This window comes from Alligator mississippiensis, chromosome 11 (genome assembly GCF_030867095.1).
Source record: "Alligator mississippiensis isolate rAllMis1 chromosome 11, rAllMis1, whole genome shotgun sequence".
NCBI classification, from domain to species: Eukaryota; Metazoa; Chordata; order Crocodylia; family Alligatoridae; genus Alligator; species Alligator mississippiensis.
In genome coordinates this window covers 13,901,573-13,921,982 of record NC_081834.1, presented here as the reverse complement: position 1 = coordinate 13,921,982, position 20,410 = coordinate 13,901,573, and the positions used below count along the sequence as shown (strand labels likewise).

The 20,410-nt window shown below is 46.4% G+C and overlaps 1 protein-coding gene across 5 annotated transcripts in view; it reads left to right on the top strand.

Annotated features, from left to right (window-relative positions):
- Positions 1-20,410, top strand: part of NTRK3 (neurotrophic receptor tyrosine kinase 3) — a 314,023-nt gene that overhangs the window by 83,906 nt on the left and 209,707 nt on the right. For all 5 annotated transcript variants that reach the window (XM_019477848.2, XM_006263817.4, XM_006263816.4 and 2 more), the window contains exons 4-7: positions 4,465-4,533; positions 16,213-16,370; positions 19,198-19,340; positions 19,997-20,138. In XM_019477848.2, the coding sequence (XP_019333393.1) occupies positions 4,465-4,533; positions 16,213-16,370; positions 19,198-19,340; positions 19,997-20,138 (512 nt within the window). The remainder of the gene's footprint in view (positions 1-4,464; positions 4,534-16,212; positions 16,371-19,197; positions 19,341-19,996; positions 20,139-20,410) is intronic.

The window sequence follows — 20,410 nt, the reverse complement described above, 5'->3', positions numbered from 1 at the left end:
ATTCTGGCATTTTCCAACATCTGAGCGCTTAACTTTGCAACCATAATAATGTATTTTTAATTTAACATTTGTTAAAAAAAAATCCAAAGAATTCCCCAAAAACCTCTTGAGATCACTAAAAATCTAGTACTCTTGGTTTAACAATTATACCTTTTATTAGACCAACTAGGAAATCGCAAAAAAAAAAAAAAATCTTTTTCTGCAAGCTTTTGGGCTACCAAGTACATTCTGGAGATCAGTGACACTGCCAAGTGAAGAGTATCAAGTGCCTGTCCTTAGTACCTAGGACCTCCCACCTTTTATGCGTCTTTGTTGAACTCCCAAGATGGAAGTTGTGAGTGCGTGTCCCTCCCCACCATGTATGACAGATGTTGCCTATTGGATCAGACGGTGTCCCGGCCCTTTGGAAGGGGCATTTCCTGCCAGATGTGAGCAAGTGGCAGTGCGTCTCCTCTTCTCCCGGCTTGCTTTTAGTTCTCAGAGGGTTATGGAGAATGAACAAAGTTAAGAGGAGCGCGTCCGCCTGGCAAAACTCCTTGCGTTAGGGAGGATGTTTCCTTTTCCCATCTCGCTGTGCCCTAAATTGTAATAACACGATCATGCTATTTTTGCTTCCTTATTTGCGTGGAAAGCCTGTTTTGTTTTTTCTTTCCTCTTTCAGAATCCAATTTTCTCTTGACATTTCTGCCTAATGTAGCAAAACATGACCTTTGTGAAAGGACACTTCCAGCAAGATATGCTCTCTTCTCTGCATCTTTCTCTCTGCCTCTCTCCCACATCTCTCTTATGGATCCATCCCCTTTTCAGAGCCTTGTCTGTGCTTGGGCGCTGCAAAACCTTTACCATCCGATTTTCCTAGAGCAGCAGGGTCTTTTGAACCCTCTCCTCATTGAGCTGTGTGATGCCCCTGGAGGCTGAGCCTTTTATGAGGGGCTCTGCCACCCTCTTTGCCAGGCTGCATCTGCTATTTGTGGCTATGTTACATGGGTCTAGACAAAGGGCCATACTCATGTTATGCTTAGGATGTGTTAACTGCACTTATAGCATGAGCATCTGCACATTCAAGCAGTAAAACTTGCTAAGTGGTGTGATTGGGTTATAGCAAACTTACAACTTTTTTGTAGGAGGAGTATCTCCGTATCATATTAAGTAACACATGTTCAGCTGTCATCCGACTGCTCCACAGAGATCATATGAGTTCAGGGGCTAGGGCTGGCAATCAGCTGATTGTCCGTCCCATCCCTGGTACCGCACTGGCATCGGTTCAAGACTGACAATGGCAGAGACCAGGCTCATGCAGTGTTAGGAGCAGCAGCCTTTCCCAGGCTTGACTCCCTGTGCCTCGCTCTGCCTGCTGCCCAGTGGCTTGCCCTGGTGTGCCAGGGGTAGGCACTTCTGGGCTGGACAGTGCTGGGCATGTGGCAGGGAGAGTGTGGGCTCTGGGTGTGGGGGTTTCGTGTACTCATAAGTAGCTGTGGGAGCTGTAGCACCCAGTGCTGGGGACAGTATCTGGGGGTGGGGAGAGGGAGGAAAGAGTGGACGCAGCCAGCTCCAGCCCTGTCCAGAGTGGGCTGAGCTCATGGTAAGCATTATCATGCAACTCCTCAAAATACGCTACAACTTTTAATATGGCATGGCAATGCCTGCTACAGTCTAAATAAAACGTGTGCTAAGTGTCCTGTGTGACAGGCCTGAAGGAGCCTTTTAACTGTATCATCTGCTATGCTGTATCTGTTTATGTCTGCATGATGCTGTAGCAGTACAGGTTAGCTGAATCGACCCGCTCCCCGCAATGAAGCAGCTTACTGCTGCGATAGTTTAACTACACTTTATTGCTAGAGATGCATGCAGATGTAATGGTTCTGTGCTGACCACTTATATTGGTATTATTTGCTATCGATATAATTGCTCTCCCTGTCTGCACATCCTAGCCTTTCTTTTTCTTTTTTTAATTTTTTTTTGCACTCTGGAAGCTAGAAATATATTTCTAACACCACGGGAATGGAGGGATCTTAGTTGCATGAATAAGCATCTTGTGGTTGTACCCAGAATGATGTGGTGTGTCTTGGAGCCACAGTGCAGTGACGTATTGGTGTCATCCTGTCCCCACTCAGTGTGCTGATATCACAGTGTAAGCTGGCCCCCAGCCAAAGGGGATGAGGAGGAATTGAGATGGTTTGCTATGTAAAGAGGCATTGTGTGCAAGCTCCACCTGCAGAACTCCAGAGCTGACCTTTTCAGGAGAAGTTGTTGTAAATCAGATTATCCACTGGGGCTGTGGTAAATTGTCATGGTCATTTTAAGCCCCACCGCAGCCTATAATTGGGAGTGACTTAAAGGCCCCATTTCTCTTCTGCTGGACTTTGCATTCTTTGCTGTGCAACTCATAATTTAAAGCACAGAGCCTGCCCCTGGGCCAACTGGGAGGGCTGTATGACCCACTGGTCTCGGGAAGGTTGGGCTGGAGGGACTGGTTGATTGCGGTAGGGCTTCTCAGGAGGGCTGGCTGCTCAGATGTAGCAAGTGTCAGGTTTTCACAGGCTCTGGACTCCCTATGAGAGCATGAGGGAGGAATCCTTCTAGGCTGAATAGGTAAAGTCCCCTTGAGGAACCTCTCTGCCCAACAAAGGCCAGTTTGGGCTTGTAGGCCTTACCCTTCTGAACTATACCAGCCTGCTAATGGCAAGGTCTTCTTGTTTATCCTGAGCTGAATGACCAAATGATTCGGCCTCCTTGCATACCAAGCCCAGGCAGAGCTGGTGTCCGGAGTTGCTTCTCTGTGTTCACTCTTGTTTAGCATTTTCTCCGATTCCACCGAGGCTCCCAATGCCTGGCCTTTAGCAGACTTAGTTACCTGGAGCTGCCTTTGTGCTACCTCCTCCCTTTGTCCCATCTCTCTTCTTTTGCTGGCAGTCAATTTAATGAGACCCTGGGTTTTTTGTTGATATCCCTTGCATTTCGTTGTCATTCACAGCAAAGGAGGTCTCAGCAAGAAAGGTCTCTGCAGCCAGAGAGCAGCCACACGTGATACACTACCATAGCTGCACAGGCCTGGGTGGTGAGGGCAGTGGTGACCGCCTTAAAATAAGAAGAATAACAGTTGGGGATGGGGGGAATGAGAAGCAAAGGGTCAGCTTTAATGGGAAGGACTGAGGACCTGCAGGGCCTTGCTAATGATGGATAATAAGGGTGCAGGACCCTGTGTTTGGATTGGAGCAAATCCTGAAGCAGCTCTGCTCTGCAAATCTGTTCCCTGGGAGTGCATTGCTGATGGGCAAGGCAGGGAAGATCGGTTGGCTTTCCCACTATCAGCACTCCAGGAATGTGCTCCCAGGCTTGCCGGAGGTGGTGTAACCATGGCCTGCCTCCTGCACTTAGGGGCTAGGATTTGAGATCCCGGGCTTTTCTGTGGTTTTGTGACTCGAGAGTCTTGGCAATAGGCATGAGGTTCAGTGACATTTATTGTTTTAGCCTTTAACTGGTGTCCAGACTTGGGGTTAGCCAGTAATTCAGTCCTACCCTTTTGGGTTCTTGCTGAGGAAAATATGAAAGTGCAGTGGAGTTTGATGTGGGGGTTTCAGAGTGAATTAGAGGAGGGCTTTGCATTTGGTTACTGCTTATCCATGTTGGTGATCATGGCTTGAAGCTTTTTGAGATCTCCCTCATTTTTGCAGTACAGTGTTACCATAGCAGAGTCTTTTCAAGTGCAACAGGTTTGACTTGTGTGATGGCACTTCATTGCTACTGTGGCTAGACTGGGCAGCCACTCGGGATGTATAAAGCTGTGTCCTTTGGTTGGGCTGAACAGTTTGCCTGTTACAAGCTTTGTTGCTTTATTGTTTTCCCTTCACCAAAAAAAAGAAAAGTCAAAAGCAACTTCTTTGCCTTCATAATAATGCTCCATCCTCTCTGAATTAGCCTTGTCCCTTGGTCTCTCTCTCCTGTCTCCAGATCGTTCATCCCTCTTCTTCCTCCTCCCATTCTACCATTTCCCAGGCCTTTACCCGACTCAGGTGTTGTAACAGGGATGCTGATTTCTAAAACTTCCCTGGGCAGAACAGGTTTCACACTCTTGTACTTCTGGCACTGAGTGCTGCCAGATGGCGATTGCTTTCCATTGCTAGAGTCGCAGCCCATGGTGCAAGTGGTACAGGTCTAACTGATACTGCTGAAACAGTTGGTTTGCCATGCTGTTTAGAGCTGGCTTACGTTCTGGTTCTTATATACAGTTCTTATATACAGTTGATTTTTCCCTATTTGGTTGCGGCAGGGGGGAAGGAGGATAGAAAGTTTGCATTCAGTCTCATAACATTTTTTCCTAAGCCTGAAGTTGAGTCTTCAAACTATTTGACTATCTCCCTGTAAATGTAAACTGGAGTGGAAATGATGAGGTTTGATGAACCTTGTAGAATCCAGCACCGAGGGAATTAATAACCATGAATTTTTTCTCTTGTTAATTTACAGAGACCTCTCTGGTAACCGGCTCACCACACTGTCGTGGCAGCTCTTCCAGACGCTGAGGCTTTTTGAACTGTAAGTTCCATGCTGGAGATATCTCCCGGGAATGAGGAGGGGAGGATGAAAGGAATAGGAGGTTAAAGGATTTTTATAAAGACCTGTTTTGAAATCTGAGAGACAAGAGCGCGGATAATAATGTAAAACTCCAGTGGGCAGAGTCATCTCTGGAAGGGTTTCCTGGGCATTGAAGCACCGGAGCAGAACTGCTTTTCTGTTAACGCCATAATATCTTGCGAGTTAACACCAAAGGGGAAGATGATAAAGCTGTCTCTGGGCTCATAACTGGCTGAATTAAATCCAGGTGATGTTAAAAGGCACCAGGCCAGAATTTGAGTAGTGTCCTTGAAGGGCCCGGTCTTGTGATATGGGAAAGTCTTAGCTCCCATTGATTTCCAGGATGTGGCTACTATATGGCCCAGCTTCTCCAGCGTTGAAGGGTGCATTTCCTAAGGGATGGCAGCTTTAAGGCTGGATGAGCCCTCAGCTCTTCAGTAACCAAAGCACCTCTCAGATCCTATGTGGGAGATAGGATAGTGCCTCTTGGGGCTTCTGAGGCCCACAGCCTGCTGAATTATTGATCAAGCATTCAACATAGCATCTGAAGAATAAGTGGACATGAAATCAATGGAGTGCTGCCCTGGTGACCTGTTTTGTTGAGTTTTAGAAATAGTTGTTTGGTGGATATAAATATATATATATATGTAGGATTTATCCCAGAGGATCACGGGATATTCCATTCATCCTCACCTGTGATCGATAGAGCTGTAAGCTGGAAGTGACTTATGAAAGAATAAAGGCAGTCTTTCAAGTGGGAGTAAATGCGTTATCACCGGTATTACTGCAGTGAATTTTATTTCTGTCAAATTGTTAAATGAAAAATACTAATAGTGAGATGAGGAAATAAGGAAACATCCATGTGATGGGGAATATCTGGCTCTTAAAGTAAAAATACTGAATTTGGAACTTGTCTGCGTGCTGATTGCAGCGTACAGCTGTTTCAAATCCTGGCTCTGCTCACAAATTTGAGAGAGAGATGAGCAGCCTGCACTCCTGGCTTCCCATTTGGTCTCATGGTGCAGACTGGCAGTACTTGTGTCGGGCAGAGATCTTTGGAGTCAAAGCTGCCAGAGCACCATAGATCATGTGAATGCCTCTATCACTTTTCAGTAGTTTTGGCCATTTGGTCATATTACACTTCAGGTACATCCCATTTTGGTAAACGTATCTGGCCAAAAAGATTGCACAAGCAAGGATGGAGATTGAGGATCCTTCATATTAGGGAGTAGAATAGCTCTCCATACCAGATGAAGGACGTGAACCAAGAATCCTTTGGCCTTACTTCAGGGATTGTAATCTGAAAGCAGATCGGATTGAATTGGCTCCACACTGCAGCCGTGATGTAACTCATAACCACAGCCCTTTTACCGTGAGCAGGTGAGCTGTATGCAAGAGAAAAACAGAAGTGGTCTAAACAGTCCAGTTCCTTTTGGAGCCACATGCCAGGTGGCTTTCTTGGGAGATAATGAGCCCTGACTGGAGGGAGAAGGGAAGTGGATAAAGCTGCTGCTATTATTATGAGGGAGGGGTGGTGTCAGCTTTCCTTTACCCATTACAGCTGGACAAAGCAAGCTTCAGGGAAAGCAGTAATTCCCAAGTGATTTCTTCTCAAGATCTCACAGTGCCTCCTAATTTGAAAGCCCTGGGGCTTAATTCTGTCACATCCTTGTATTGAGAGCTGGGCTCCACTTATGCCCACGGGGGATGACTTCCTTTGAGCTGAGGCAGAACGAAAGCAATTCTAATGTCTAAGAAGCGGACAAATTACAAAGACCTTTGATTTTGGATGTGTTTCATGGGAGGTTTCCTTATGGAGAGAAGCCCCTCACCAAGGCTGGTGGTGAGCAGTAGAGCAGGGCAAGCAGACTGCTCTAGGAAGACAGGAAGGAAACATTTTCTTTATTTGAAGTTTATCACGGTACCAGGGTAGTGGGGTATGACAGGGCGGGGATGTGACAGTACAGGCTCCACAGAATTTGAGACATGGTTGAGAGAAGACCAAAATGGTGTAAAGCTCACACTACAGGGCCGACGAACCATGAACTCAAGGTGCAAGAGAATAAAGGGTGTTAAGGAGCGAGCCACAGGAGCACAACTTGGTGTTGTACCTGAGGGCTACGTGGCCAGGGTTCATATAATGAAGTATTGTCTATCTCCATGATTGGGAGAAGTTAGCAATTAACGGACAAGGAGAGAATTCACTTTTAAAAATGCCAAGAAGATCAGTGAGTAGAAGACAGGTGTGTTGAGCTTCCAGAATTTTTTCAAGCCTTAGAAAAAAGAAAGGAAATGTTTGTGGATTATGTGAAGTGACCGGGCAGCACAAGAGGAAGCTAGAGAGAGTCTTGTTGACTATCAACTTGAAGATAGCCAAATATCTCTCGAAAGGAAGAAGCTGATGAAAAGAAAAGATAGAGGCAGAGAGATGGCCCATGCAGAAAGGTCAGGTTGAGTGGGGTAAGCCCTGCAAGATCTTGGAAAAATAAAAATATTACTGAGGTACAAGAACATGTGGTCCTCTAGAGAGATGGGGCAGAGAAAGAGGAAATGGGGATGTTGGCCTTTCAGTAGCAACAGCAGCTTTTTAGGGCAAAGGTGGAGCAGTTGTCACCAAGAAGACAACCAGTAGGAAGTGAATATTGGCTTGGCCACAGCCGCGCAAAAATTCATGGTCCATGACATTGAAAGGCAGAAAAGTTTGTGAAAGTGGAGATACATCTGCTGTGGTCTGACTGGGTGTAGTGTAAGAGAAAAGAAGATAAGAGAACAACTTCCCGAAGGACTTGGGAGGAGAAACAAGCAACCTGAGACAGAGAGGGATGGAGCGTAGGTCCTGACAAAGCCATTCACAGGAAGTGCAGGAGACGAGAGAGTTGAAATAATAATAATATGAAGATCTGGCTGAGAACTGGGTATCTCCTGAAAAGCTGCAGAATTCAACAGCTGGGTGTTTCCAGTTTGGGCACTTGGAACCAAACAGCAGGAATGAAATGTGTTTTTAAGGCCGCAGTTTCTTTCTTTCGCTGGCCAGAACCAACCTGGTGTCCCATGATCGCCTCTTGGAGAAACTGGCCAATTGTTGCCTTGGGTCCCCCACGATCCACTGGCTGGAAAATTGGCTCCGGGGTCGGACCCAGAGGGTAGTAATTGATGGAAGTCACTCATCATGGTGTCCTGTGACCAGTGGGGTCCCCCAGGGCTCTGTCCTTGGACCCATACTGTTCAACATCTTCATTAATGATGTGGACACTGGAGTCAGAAGCGGACTGGCCAAGTTCGCCGATGACACCAAACTTTGGGGTAAAGCATCCACACCAGAAGACAGGCGGGTGATCCAGGCTGACCTGGACAGGCTCAGCAAGTGGGCGGACGAGAATCTGATGGTGTTCAACGCCGATAAATGCAAGGTTCTCCACCTTGGGAAGAAAAACCCGCAGCATCCTTATAGGCTCGGCAGTGCTACGCTGGCTAGCACTATGGAAGAAAGAGACTTGGGGGTCATCATTGACCACAAGATGAACATGAGCCTGCAATGCAATGCTGCGGCTAGTAAAGTGACCAAAACACTGGCTTGCATCCATAGATGCTTCTCAAGCAAATCCTGGGACGTCATTCTCCCCTTGTACTCGGCCTTAGTGAGGCCGCAGCTGGAGTACTGCGTCCAGTTTTGGGCTCCACAATTCAAAAAGGATGTGGAGAAGCTTGAGAGAGTCCAGAGAAGAGCCACGCGCATGATCAGAGGTCAGGGAAGCAGACCCTACGATGACAGGCTGAGAGCCCTGGGGCTCTTTAGCTGGAAAAGCGCAGGCTCAGGGGTGATCTGATGGCCACCTACAAGTTTATCAGGGGTGACCACCAGTATCTGGGGGAACGTTTGTTCACCAGAGCGCCCCTAGGGATGATGACTAGGTTGAATGGTCATAAACTACTACAAGACCGTTTCAGGCTGGACAAAAGGAAGAATTTCTTTACTGTCCGAGCCCCCAAGGTCTGGAACAGCCTGCCACCGGAGGTGGTTCAAGCGCCTACATTGAAAACCTTCAAGAGCAAACTGGATGCTTATCTTGCTGGGATCCTATGACCCCAGCTGACTTCCTGCCCTTTGGGCAGGGGGCTGGACTTGATGATCTTCCGAGGTCCCTTCCAGCCCTAATGTGTATGAAATCTATGAAAACCTCCCCATCTGAGTACAACCCAAGAGAGAACAGCAAGAGGTCACTTTCCACTGATGCTCTCCCTGCTTCTAGCTCCTGCTGGGACAGAGAGCAAGCGGTTTTTTGTTCCTGACATCCTTGGCTACAGTTAATCCAGGATCATTTTGTGTGGGCATAGAGTGCTGCAAAGGAAATCCCTGATCAAATTGTATTCAGTAAACCTCAAAAGCAAGATGTGTGGGACAAAAATATACTACCTGCTCCTGGAAAGCAGCAGTGACCAGTGAGTGAGTCCAGCTCTCATGCACTTAAATTTAGGCTGACCTTCAGTTTCAGGTGTCCAGATGAAGACTGCATACGTTCATGTAAGCCTGCCGTGCATTGTGTCCAAGAGATAGCATCTGAGATACGCAACAACTCAGACAGATTGTACTTACCAACCTTTTTATCCAGAGGCCACAGCTGGCTTCCTTTATCATGTCTTTGGACAGCTTGGAATTACATTTCAGGAGACTTCTCTTCTTTTTTTTTTTTCTTAACAAATCAGCTGTGAAAACTAACTTTCTCATGACACCAAAAGGTCTAAGGTTTTTGAGCCAGTTGTCTATTTGCTTTGTTAAGCACTTGTAGTTATGGGAACCCACACCTTGGCCTTCAGTCCTCCTGAAGCAATCTGTACAGGCTTCTTTACCCTGCAAGACTATCTGTAGCATGGTGTACAAGGCACAGTAGGTCTCTGTAAATGTCTTGAGCACAGGTTAATATCTCATGTGCTAGAGGCTTGGGGACTTATTGCCACTAATAGCCACATTAATAGAATTGGAAATAGGCAAAGGATGCTTCCCTGCTCTTTTCAAGGGGCTAAATTAACAATTGGAAACCATGCAGCAATCCATATATGAACTCTTTTCTTTCTTGTTCCATCCCCTTCTACTAAGGGTTCTGAAATGGTGGAGATGATGAGACCCTTTACAGAGGCCCAGAGACTGGGAATGAAATAAAAATAAATGAGCATTTTTCTTTCTTTTTGCCAGACATCCTTTTCATTCAAAGGCTCAGCAAAGCAGGATTGGACTCCCTGCCTGGGAGAATGTTTTAAGCTGCAAGGCTTCGGACTTCCAACCATAATTTTATCAGAAGCAAAATGGATATTGTCAGAACACTTGGACAATGGACCAACCTGCCCTGGAAAGTTTTAAGACCTTCTTTGTTGGAGGCTTTCAAGAAGAGGGTGGAAAAGCATTGGGCAGGGCTGCTTTAGGAATAGCACAGCCCACATTCATGCTGGGGATTGGATAAGACCTGTGAGGTCCCTTCTAATCTTAACGCTCTGTGATTCTGTAATGGAAATAAGGAACAGATTTGCTGGTCCTGTCCAGGACTTCAGTGCAGGTACTTCTTGTTTCATGTGATGAATAGACCCCTCAAATCCTGGACATGGCTGTGTGGGTTTTGCATGTTCCACCCAGCTGCCCTATTCATGGTAGAGTCATGTTAGCATGAGCATACATGCAAAGCAGTGATTATCTCAGCATATTTTAGGAATCCAGAGACATCTGTCCCACAGTGCTTCTTCCTGCTCCTGGAGCAGGATTGTCTGGGTAATTCCTACCAGGTAGCGTGTTGTGGGATGGAGGTAGGAGGCATGTCTGAAATGGGTTGCTATAATATTAGCAGTTTCTATTCCACCCGTTGTGGGCTGATCTGTGTTGGTTGAACTGAATTAAAGACTTTATTCTAGGCATTACAACCAGGGATTGTATAATTCCTGGACTGCAGAATATGTTTAGGGACATGATCTTTGGAACGTGAAGTGCCTATACACGAGCACCGAGGGTGCCCTGACACTCTGTAATTCCAGCACGTTGGAACAGGCTTGATTAATCGAGTCTGCTGGAGGGTGGCAATTGTGCTTCAGCAGCCTCCTGAGTCTTGTGTATTAGTGTCCTGCACTTAAAAATGGTGGTGGAGGCACTTGAACTAAAGCTTGCTTAGTTCAAGCACCCCACCTCCATTTTTAAGTGTGGGGACACTGATACATGAGACGCAGTGGTGCTTTAATTAGAGCGGCTTTTGGAGTCGCTCTAACTAGAAAACCATCCCCAACCTCCAGAGCACATGTAAAAGTGCCTATGGGTTCTAGTGGAGGTGATTTGGAGAGTGACACCAGGAGGCTCAATGTGGTTTGAGAAATTCTCAATAGCTCCTAGCATGCAATGCACCTCACGGTGACAAGCAGAAGTACTGAACACATGGCACTTTGATAAAGATCTAACTTATTGCAGTGCAGATGGAGTCCTTTTATAATTGCGCAGAGCGCTGGGCATGAAACAGATCTGTAGTGTAGAACATGCTCAAGGTGTTGTGGCAAATCCCTTCCTATTTATTGTAGGTAGGGTTGAGCTATCCATATCTGACTTGATCCTTCTTGGTTGATGTACAGTTCAAGCTCACCTTCTGAATACCACCTGAGGCATCTAGACCCTGCACGTGCTGTCCAGTGTGACTTCATGCAGATGACATCCTGAGTCTGAGTCCATTATGCCTGCCAAGTCTAGACACCACTATCGCTTGGAATGAAAGTCAGACCTACTCGTGCCCATATCCTGTGCCATTCACGCAGTTCTTGGACCTCACTGAGCAGAGGGCTGGTTTTTGTGTGATGTGCTAGTGTGTTTCTTTCTGCTGCCCTGTAATGGGTGGCACATGCCAAGCCCAGCTTGTGTGAGTCCAGTCTCCCATGCTGACTTGATCCTTTAGCTCACACAGGTAGATCCCCTCGATGAGTGGGACTGCAGTCCATTTATCCACATCGTGGGGTTTTCTCAAAGGGTTGTTTTAATAGCCATCTGACAGTGGGTTGGGGACACTTCTAGCCTGAACATACCGATGAAAATGCCATTTGAATCTTGTCATCCTTTCCAGAAGTAAAGTGTGCTGAATGTCTCCTGAGAGAAAACCCTCAGCCTTAGATCTCGCTGCAGCCCTGATACGGCTGCTAAGCACATGGCAGCATCTTAAGTGTAGTTAAGTTCCCGAGGGTGCTGAGGAAAGGGACTGCAGCTGTGAAGAACATGAGATCCTCCTTGGAGACCCTTTCTAAGTGGCAGCAACACAGGGTGGAAAACTCTGCTTTGTGAGGTGGCCTTTTTTTCCCTTGGGTATTATGGCTTTGATATCTCTGATTGCGTGACATGCACACTGGGGTCCCTTCTATGTTTTTGGTCTCATAAAGCCTGATAAAAGCAGTGGAGTAAATAGATTGCTTTCCCTTGGTCTGCCCCCATCTTCTCCTCAACAAATGCTGCTCTTCCATTCCTGCTACATTCACCTGAAGTTGTCTGGGGCAGTAGGTGTCATATTGAGTGCATTCTAGGTGGGCAAGGTGTGATTGCTATTAAAAAATCAACATTTGTCAACAGTGACCGCACAGTTGCACACAGGGGGGACATTTGTATCATTCACAGGTGTCTCTTGTGGAAAATGCTGCCTTTTTAATGGCAACCTCTGTACCTGGAAGGTCGGCAGCAGAACAAGTGGTCTACCAGCTTATTATTTGAGAGCAAGAACTACATTCTTTCCATAGAGGGAAATCATTGTGAAGATCAGATCACTGGGGCACAAGCACATTACAGACACATATTGTCTTTCTGCTTTTGGGCTTGTGGCCTTCGCTGGGACCTGTAACGGGGGAGAGTGGTGCACTACAGTGTTGCTCAGAAAAGAGAATAGGCAGGAATTCTGCTCTTGGGTTGGATTTTTTTAATGATTGCAGGTCAGTGAGAAGAAAGAAGGATGCTTTCAGCTGCTGTGGACAGTATGGTGGATGCAGGAGTAGAATGGCCTGGGGGCTGAGCTCCCTGTTGTAGCACAGGGGATGTACTTTCCCCCTTCTTGCGAGAGGGCTTGCCTGGAAGCATGTGCTCATAGCAAAGAGCATGGGTGTCTCCACCAGGCCAGGAACACTTCTGAGGAAAGTGTAGAGGAAAATCAATGTGTATATCTAAAAGGCTCTCTCCCCAGAGCAGTGGAGTGCCAGCTGCTGGTGGCACTCGAGGCGTCCAGTCGACAGCAGGAGTTAATTTGTGCAAAAGCCCCCCTGGGTGCCACGATTAGGACAAGTTACATCACTGATGTTGGGGTAGGTCATTGGTAAATTCTGCCCCGAAGCACGCTGCTCCTGTATTATTCATGGGGCTTCATGCATTATCGATGGGCTGGGAAGGCTGCATTCTATTACTTACCGACCTGCCCCTTAAGTGCTATGATGGCGGCACTCACCAGAAGCCTGATTTCACGGTGATTATTTTGAGCAGAGCAAAATTTTCCTTCTGCTTCTCACTTCCCTTCTCTATTCCACTCTGCCAAGTCCCAGGGTGTAACTCAGATTACCCAATGTGCTGTTAGCAAATACCATAATACTTAACCATGTGCTACCCCACAGCATCATGTGCCCTCTTCTTCCTGCTTCCACCTAACATCTAGTCATGCCAGCAGGAGTTCCCTCGGTGTCCAGGGGAGCACGGACTCTGAACTCACCACCATGCTGAAGTGATTCCCAGGCCTGTAGAGTCAGGGGAGTATGTTCCATTATACACTGAAGAAAACTATCTTCTCCCAAATCCCCAAGACCTTCACAATGTCTCCACACATCTATCTAATATACCTCCACACCTTTCCCTGCTAGATGAATTAATTCTCAAGTAACCTGGAATCTAAAGTTTTTGATTCTTTGGAGGGGAGAAGAACCAGGGTACTTGCATACCATGCTTGATCTAAGTTTAGCTAGATGTTTCTGCTCAAATGACTGGCTGACTCATTGAAGGGTGGTGATGTTGAACGTGACATTGTTAGGTTTCACTTTCAATAGCACTTTGAGATAACGAGGGACAGTTTTCACCAGACCTGGCAGCTCCTATTTCAGTCCTCCTAGCAGTTTTGACATTTGGAGGGCTACCTCTACATTCCCATTTAAGTCAGATGCCTTCATTTTTTTTAAATGAAAGGTTAAGTTCTCCAGGAACACCAGTTACAGAAAGCAGAGTAGTGGTACAGCATGCCTGGCAGTACCAGCTTGGCCAGCCATTGATAATGGTGCAAAGATGCAGATGCCATGTGTAGGAGTAATTAAACCATCAGAGAGCCCTGGCTGAGTCATTACCTCCGGGGTGAAAGGGGTCCTTCTATTTTCAGGTGGCTGAGCCTGGATTTCGCAGTAGCAGTTCCTGCATGCTCAGATTGTAGAGGGAATCCTGCCACAGCCTGCCTGAGCTCCATGGGCCCTTTCCCACTTTTATCCATGCTAAATTTTTGCATTGCTCCTACACTTACCTTTGTCTCCCTTCTCTTGGCTAAGCAAGGCTGGGCTCTCATCCCCTCCTAGGCCCCATCCACTCATATCTCTGAGGGGTTCATGCAAGGCCTGAAAGATGCATCTACAGGCTGGATGAATGGACTGTAAGGTGAAGAGAAAATTGGGTGGAGCATTGGGCTCAGAGGGTAATAATCAATAGCTCAATGTCTAGTTGGCTGCTGGTATCAAGTGGAGTGCCCCAGGGATTGGTTTTGGAGCTGGTTTTCTTCAATGTCTTCATCAATGACCTGGAAGATGGCATAGCAGATGGCACCAAGCTGGGGGGAGTGGATACAGTGGAGGATAGGGCTAGGATTCAGAGTGACCTAGACAAATTGGAGGATTGGACCAAAAGAAATCTCATGAGGTTCAATAAGGGCAAGTGCAAAGTCCTGCACTTAGGAGGGAATAATCCCATGTACCTATACAGGCTGGGGGCTGACTGGCTGGGTAGCAGCTCTACAGAGAAGTCCCTGGGGGTTACAGTGGACAAGAAGCTGAATACGACCCAGCAGTGTGCCCTTGATGCCCAGAAGGCTAAAGGCATAATGGGCTGCATTGGTAGGAGTGCTGTCTTCAGGTCAAGGGAAGTGATTCTTCCCCTCTATTCAGGACTGGTGAGGCCACACCAGGAGTACTGTGTTGCATTTTGGGCCCCCCACTACAGAAGAGATGTGGATAAATTGGAGGGAATCCAGCGGAGGACAACAAAAAAGGTGAGAGGTCTGGGGGACAGGACTTGAGAGCCAGAGGGAACTGGGCTTATTTAGTCTGGAGAAGAGAAGACTGAGAGGGGATTTAATAGCAGACTTCAACTACTCAAAATGGGTTTGAAAGAAGATGGAGCAAGACTGGTTTTAGTGGCAGTAGATGACAGAACAAGGAGCAATGGTCTCAAGTTGCAGCAAGAGAAGTTTAGGTTCAATAGTAGGAAGAACATTCTCATTATGAAGGTAGTAAAGCACTGGAACAGATTACCCAGAAAGGTTGTGGACTCTGCATCCTTGGAAGTTTTTAAGACGCAGCTAGACAAATCTTTGGCTGGGATGATCTAGTTGGGGCTGATCCTGCTTTGAGCTGGGGGTTGGACTAGATGTGACCTCCTGATCTCCCTTCCAGCCCTAATTTTCTATGATTCTATGTAAATGAAATAGTTAATAGGTTTGAAAATACATAATAACAAACATTCCCTGTGTTTGAAACATGTAAGTGTGTATTAAATGCTGTCTGTTAAAGGCAGAGTTCCCTTCTATCCCTTCCAACCAGGTCAGTGGGGTCCCAGCACACCACTTCTTGATATGATTAATGTGCACGATATCCTGTGTGTTAACTTGAGTCCTACATCACTGGGAGCCTCAAGTTAAATATTGAGGCACAGTATTAAGGACAGGAGCTATGTGTTTTGTTCAGCACACCCAGATGGCTTGGGGATTTGCACTGAACTGACCAATCATTCCCTCAGAGGGTCCTGCCTCTAAAGGCCCTGCAGTCTTAAGGCACAAATTATAATTAAATCTTTAGGGGGAAAAGTGGCTACATCTGTTCCTTTGAGAGAGGAGTTCCATGATATTCTAGGTCTCAGTGGGTCTGAGTATCAGGACAGCTGGGTAGTCTTAGTGATTATAAATGCATTTATGCAGATGTTTAAAGTCTTGGAATCTTATGAATCCAGATGTTTGAATTTGTGTGCCTGTGTGTCTGTATGCTTGAGAGAGAGAGAGAGAGAGAGAGAGATTGCCTCCTTTTAGATAAAATCAGAAGTGCACACCTGTGACCTGAACCCCTATGCCTATCCCCTGTTTCATCTTTAGATCTCTCCAGGTGTGAGAATACTTCCAGCATTTTATTATGTTGTCTAATGTTGCATTTGAACCTTGGATCTCAAAGCCAAAAATCCAGCGCAGTTACTAACTGCATCCCTAAAGTCCTGCCCCCCTTCACCATCCCAGGACATCCATAATTTCTTCAGGCTCATGGAAACTACTAGCAGGTGTACAAAAACAGTCCATAGCAAGGGTGACCCTCCCTTTTATCACTGGGCACTCAGCTTCTCTGTGGAGATCCTATATAACCAGTGATAACCCTGTTCATTCTACCCCACCCCTTGTCTTACATTCTCTTTGTCTGTAGGAGGCTAGAAAGAAACCCTTTTAACTGCAGCTGTGATATCCGCTGGATTCAGCTCTGGCAGGAGAAGGGTGAGGCAAACCTGCAGAACCAGGAGCTGTACTGCATGACCATGGATGCTGCCGTCATTCCCCTGCAGGAGATGAATATCACCCAGTGTGGTAAGGAACAGCCTGCACATACATACTTCAGCCTTGCTCCTATGGTGTGCGGCAGGGAAGGCCAGCTGGCCCACCATAGAAAGGGAAGAGTGCTCCATGATGGGAACCATTCTCGAGAACAGAATAAAGAGCATGGTTAACCTGCAGAAATGACTGATGCAGGATAGCAGGGCTAGTGGGAATAAGGTGTTTTTTTAAATAAATTTGGATCACGGATGAATAGAAATAGCATCTTTCATTAGGCAGCCTTCCTCAGGGTTCAGGCATTGTCTAGATTTGGAAAGAAATTCCTCTAGTGGCATAACATCTTGCAGCAAAGAGCATTGTGACCAATTCCTTTGTTACTCTGAAGAATCAGCAATGGTCTAGTTTTGGAGACAGGGTGTGCTTCATGTCTGTTTAGTGAACTCTGGAACCCATGCATCTTAGAGGGGCACGCCTGACTTTTACTATTTTTCTTGCTCTTTTTTGCAAGTGCACATTTAAAATAGTATATCCTGGAAGTTTAGAATGCATGTTCACTTGTTTGTGCACACATATGTGTATAATACAGTGATTCTCCAGCAGGGTGCCATGGCCTCATAGGGTGCACTGGTAGTTGTGAAAACAGGATTCACAAGATAAACAGAGATTTCAAATAGGAATCCATAATATTAAAAGCTGTCTGACCTGCTATGGTCTTTCTGAGGTCTTTGCAACAGAAGAATTGCTTCTAGTATTTGTCTGTAGTCAAAAAAACATTTGAAAACTAATAAAAGCTGGCATATTCTGATGGGTGCCTCAAATCTGAAAAGGTTGAGAACCTCTTGTATAATATATAATATTATCTGCTCTCACAAATGCATGTGTATGTTTGCGTGTGTGCACATATTCCTGTAAGTATTTTTCCTCTTTCTGTTGATATGGAGCAGAGTCTTTTGGATGAGATCAAGAGCAACACAAATCAGGTCTGCTCCTTCCCCCCACCCCACCCCACTTTGTTTTTGTTCACCCACCTCTGCTCCCTTTTCTCAGTATTAGTTTCAGCTCTGCCACTGCTGTTACTGGCAAACGCCCCTTTGCAGCATCTGGGGAAGGGCAGCCACTATCAACAGAACAATTACATTGTCTATATGCAAAGAGCTGTCAAATGCACAGACTAGGAAGGAGGGGAAATGCATGGTGTGTATGTGCGTGTGTCACAGGGGTTAGATCCCTTTCTGTTCTAAGAATCTTAGGGTCTTTCTTGTAACAAATAATATACAAACCGGTTTCCAAGGGAAATATGGTTTTTCAAGTTTCTGATGTCCTTTTTATTCTAAGCCTCCTTTATTAAACCCTGGACGTTAGCCAAACAGCCTGCATGTAGGTGAACTGCAAAGATTTGAGAGACAGCTGTAATTTCCTCTACAAATGGGAAGAATAATCTTCAAAGATTAGAGGAAAAATCCTTACGGATCAAGGGTTGGGGAAGAGGTGACTTCATCTATTATTAGATTTGGGAGGACTGCAGGGTGTTGATTTATGTACACAAATCTCTTGGGTTTCTCATGTGACCTTCACTCCTCTAACAGGGGAAGAAGCTGAGATGCTTTCCTTCTGAAACTGCTCTTTGGTTCAGAGTTTTAGTGGCTCAGCACCACATGGACTTAAAAAATTCTGGCCAGTTGATCTGTGTGTTCTGTCCTGGGACCTTGGCATGGGTAGTGCAGGGCTGATGTGATGTAAACCATGGCAGGATATTCCACAGGTTTTCTCCCAGTGCCCCTGCCCCATTAGATTGATGTTCTTCAGCACTAAACTAGTGCCTCTGGGGCTCCCTCTGGAGCTCTGCCAGTGCCTCTTAGTCCTAGCCCTACAGCATCCTTGCTTTTCCTTGCTGCTTCCCCAGAGTTGGGCACACATTGGGAAGTTCTGTTCAAGTTTTGCTTACCAGCCAGCCCCTAATGCTCTTTGTCCCCTTGGACTGAAACAAGTAAGAAACCCGTAACACTGGATTTATTTGGCCAAAGTCTCCAGGGAAAAAAACCCCAAATAGCAGCTATTGCATGAATTGGTTGCTTTTTTTTGCCCCATCTCATTCATTCAGGGTCTTTCTTCTCCCCCCACTTGCACCCTATAATCCTCCCACTTGTCCATTCCCCTTTTCATAACTGTTGGCAGTGTTGGTTGCTCGCTGTGTGAGTATTTGATGCCAGTGGCAACTCATTGGGAAGGGGAGTAAATCAGAGCTGCTATAAATCAGTGAGTCTTTTTGGAGGGAAGAGCAAGGGCACCTTTTATGAGTAGAGATGCTGTTAATATGAGGACACATCCTTGGTCATCTTCCCTTGATTGTTATAAATTAGAGGAGAGCTCTCTCTTCACCTTCAGTGCTAGCAGCAGCGTTCCCTGTTCTAGTTCATACTGGATCTTGTGGAACAATATCCTCCTCTCACCACTTTAACCTTCCTAGACTTTCCAGGGAGGAAGTGCAGGGAGCTTGTGGGAATGGGGACAAAGGATATAAGGGTTTGGCTGGTGAGAAAAACTTGGACAGAACTTCCCAACTGGTGTGCGATGGTCCAGTTGCAAAGCACAGTGCAGATCCATCTCCCTGTCAAAGTTCCCATGGCACTACTTCTAAGCCTGAAAAGGCCAAGCTACCTGCCATCTCCTGCACTGGGTAGGAATACATTTTCCTTTCCTTTCCTCTCTATTCAGATGCTCAGGATAGCACAGGCTGTTTTTGTTGCAAGGTGAAACCTATTTGGGAAATGAACCCCTGGGGTTCAAAATCTCCATGTCTTAATTGGCCATGGTGTGTGCTGGTCGCTACCCTAAGCACTTTGATGTTTGGCTCCCTTAGATCTCCCCGAGATCAGTGTCAGTCATGTTAATCTGACTGTGCGAGAAGGCGAGAATGCTGTGATCACCTGCAATGGCTCGGGCTCGCCACTGCCGGACGTAGACTGGACTGTCGCAGACCTCCACTCCATCAACACCCACCAGGTAGGAGGTGAAGGGATTTGGGTGGCTGGACATCGATTGTTTTTGCCAATGAGCCTGTCACTCATGATTCAGAAGATGTGGTGTTGGTAGAGGGGACTTTCCAGGTCTTTGTTTCCCTATTTGTTCCAAGTCCCTGGGTTTGATGGGTGCTGGGGTTACCAAGAAAGAGAGAAAAATGAAACAGTGACAGTGTCGTCTGGGTTGCATAGCCTGCACCTGAGTCAGAATACCTGCCATAGATGAGTATAGGGTTAAGGAAGTGAAAGAAGACATTGGGTGATGTCAGGAGAACAGTTCCTCTTAGGGGATTGTATCTTAACTTCTGTTTATACCAGCAACGTTACTTATTGCTGACAAGGCTGTGTCACCATTAAGTGCGGTGAAGAAGCGCTGAACATGGCTAGCTTAACCAAGGCAAATTGTTTCCCTTTGTTTCCAAAGCTGTGGTTATAACCTGCTTGGTGCATGTGCTGCGAGGCTCACTTTTGTATTTGTGAGAGACATAGAGCCCAAATCTTTCCTGGCTGTGGTGTTGACAACACCATGGTATCTTAACAGAGGAGTCAGGAGTCTTGGGTATTGAGGGGATGAGGTGGGTGGGGAAAAAGGCATTATTTGCTGTGTTTGTCTATACTGTCTCTTTCTGGGCTTTTCAGACCAACCTAAACTGGACCAATGTTCATGCCATCAATCTAACTTTGGTAAATGTCACCAGCGAGGATAACGGGTTCCTTCTGACATGTATTGCTGAGAACGTGGTGGGAATGACCAATGCCAGCGTGCTGCTCACAGTCTACTGTAAGTAGAGGCAGGGAGACTGGCTTCATAGAGGTCAGAGGGAGGGGGAGCATGGAAACTACTTGAATGTGTGTCATGTGGGGAACTGAACGTGTGCCACTCGGCTGTGATGTGTCCATCTTGAATTGCTGCCCCTCTGGCTGAGGAGTTGGGGTCAAGTGGTGTTGAGGAAGGGGCCAGTTCTTGCATGATGTGGAAAAATATTTTGCTGTCTGCCCACCTCCAGTATTACCTGTTTGCAGAAGTGGGCATGCAGTAGGTGAGGCGTGCCA